Source organism: Dendroctonus ponderosae, unplaced genomic scaffold, assembly GCF_020466585.1.
Source record: "Dendroctonus ponderosae isolate FM_Combo_2020 unplaced genomic scaffold, Dpon_F_20191213v2 Dpon_F_20191213_11, whole genome shotgun sequence".
NCBI classification, from domain to species: domain Eukaryota; kingdom Metazoa; phylum Arthropoda; class Insecta; order Coleoptera; family Curculionidae; genus Dendroctonus; species Dendroctonus ponderosae.
Window position 1 is genome coordinate 3,439,932 of NW_026017213.1, and position 2,497 is coordinate 3,442,428.

The 2,497-nt window shown below is 46.4% G+C and overlaps 1 protein-coding gene across 1 annotated transcript in view; it reads left to right on the forward strand.

Moving 5' to 3' along the window:
• The window catches only part of LOC109542390 (GATA-binding factor 5-B), a 46,742-nt gene that overhangs the window by 16,947 nt on the left and 27,298 nt on the right, over window positions 1-2,497 (forward strand). The window contains exons 2-3 of the mRNA XM_019911595.2: window positions 548-756; window positions 837-1,087. Of these exons, the coding sequence (XP_019767154.2) occupies window positions 548-756; window positions 837-1,087 (460 nt within the window). The remainder of the gene's footprint in view (window positions 1-547; window positions 757-836; window positions 1,088-2,497) is intronic.

A 2,497-nucleotide genomic window follows, 5' to 3' on the forward strand; every position in this document is an offset into this window, starting at 1 on the left:
CTTTAGAGCTTTTGGGACACCCTGTACATTACGAAAATATTTTTAAAATGTGCGCTCGGTAGGCGTCGGACAATTCATAAAATAATACTTTTTAAGTATGTTGTTTGCAAAGCGGACATTCAAATATTCGAGGGGCACGATGGGTTGAAAGTAAATCTCGATTATTTCACTTGATTAAAGGAAGATTATCAAGGATATCAACAAAAAAAAATGATGAGGAAACAAAGTTTCTGATTGCAGCCGGGTAAAGTTGGCTTTTGTTGCCAAGATCGTGAAACATTTTCAAAGTAAATTGCCCCAAAAGCAGGACGAAAATGAACTCAACGTGATTAAACTCTGACTCAAATCCCGCGCTTTCGCCATATTCAAATCACGCACGTTCCGACCCACTTACCATATGGTAAAAGCCGATAATATTACAAGCATGCATAATCGCGCGTCGAGCGTGGTAATATAATCCTTAACGACCTACCTTACCGAACCATTGACCCAAAGGTTCAATGGGAAGCAAAAGCCGCCCTTAATAAAATAAACCTATGGGTTCCAGGTGTGCAGTACGGGGACGAGCAGCAGCAATGTGCCACCCCTTACAGTCCCGCCTCCCATCACGAGGGGGCGGAGCGATCGCCTGCGGCGTCGCGATCCGCCACTCCGCTCGAATTTACCACCTATCCGACCACCGATGTTGACCAGGACAATTACCAAACACTTAACCTGATCCGGGGGGAAAATGAGGCAATGTTTCGCTTCGATGAGGTAGGTGATTCTTCAGAGCTGAAGCTAGATGACGCTGCATGCCTATGAAGAACTGAGCACTCCGAATGTTTCTTCTTCAGATGCCCCTAGAAGGAGATCCGCCAGGGACGCTGTTGCAGCTGGGGGCGCCCCAGGGGCCCTCGAATGGGGCTTCGCCCCATGACAGCGAGTCCCCAAGCCCAGGGTCGCCCCACAGGGGCCTGGCGTTTGCTAGTTTAAGCATGCAGCCTGACACTCACACGATATTGGAACCTGCAGGGGCGCAGCTCACTCAGCTCACCAGCCACATCAGCTACACGGGGGGATTGGAATCCAACGGCGCCGCTGGCACGTAAGTGAACTTGCTTTTTTTCTGAATTTCCTCAGGTAGAGAGCTGAGTAATCCAAAACTGACATAAAATGCGAAAAAATCGACCAATTTGCAAAATTACGACTAATATAAGCCGTACTGGGAAGCTGTGGGGGTGTTGTCAACGGCCACGGCTGGTTGCCTAGAAGCTGCGCTAGAGAACGCGGCGCCCTCTTTTGAGCGCGCTTGAAACTGCGGGTTCTCCTCGAGCAAGAAGCGCTGTTTGGGAGGCAACAAGGAGTGAAAAACGCATTAGTAGTTCTACTCAGTAGTCAGTGGAGCAATTAGCGATCGCATGCTCGGCTGAACAGCATAATGCGACATTTGAAACGAAACGCGCCTTTCCGCCTGCATTAATAACGCATAAATGCGGGTACGGGCTTATCAGCCCGAATGGGGTAATGGTCTCGTTGTTTTGCTTTGAACTTTGCTGATAAGGCGCGACACTATTTACCTTCGTTATGGCAAAAGCATCAGCGGCTTTATTATTGCCCATAAGCGAATCCCCATTTATTTCCCATGGCCGGCGGCGCGGTGTTGTCGATGTGGGATAGTTGGCGGATCGGCCCGTAGGCGGGCGGCCTCCTCTCAACTCGCCACCGGAGATGATTGAGAGAAAAAGTGCCGATTGGCCAGAAAACCTACACCGGCTTGGTCAGCAATTTGTCGGCCGTTTCCTCTTAAGCTTAATTGATCCGCCGCTTTGATCGTGCGTTTTGCAATGGGAACCAAACGGGATTCAGATGCCATTGAGTCAGAGTTGGACTCTGATTAAACTGGAAAATCTGGGCCCAAAATGCAGTTTCTTGAAAACAATATGCTCCATCCATAGAAAATTCCTGAAGCAACAACTTTTCCTAATGGTGTTTTTTAGGCCTGGCTAACACTGTGATGAGCTGCGCTATTGAGTCGTTGCTGCTCTCTGAGTTGTTGATGAGTTGAGTTATAATTAAGTTAAAGCTTTACGAGAAGCGAGACTGGAATTTTCACTCCTAAAAGCGGGCTATTAACATTTTTTCTGAGTAACGTTTTACTACTTGGTTCAAACAACTAAGAAAAGTAATCTAGATTTTCCCAGCAACAGAACTGACTCCAAAGAAAGTCGACGAGTTTTCTTGTTAAATCGATCACTTAATTTTTTGCATAAAAGATTCAGTCTGCCAGTATTTTTCAGTAAAACATTAAGAAAAACGCGTTTTTTATGTTTAGAGTGTTGTTTAGACTCCCGTTTCCAAGAGTTTAGGCCTGGGTAACACTGTGTTGAGTTGCGCTATTGAGTTGTTGCCGGTCTCTGAATTAACTAGTTATAACTCATCGCTTCATGAGTTATAAGTGATTTATTAAAGCTTTACGAGACCCGAGACTGGAACTCTCACATCTAAAAAAGGATTA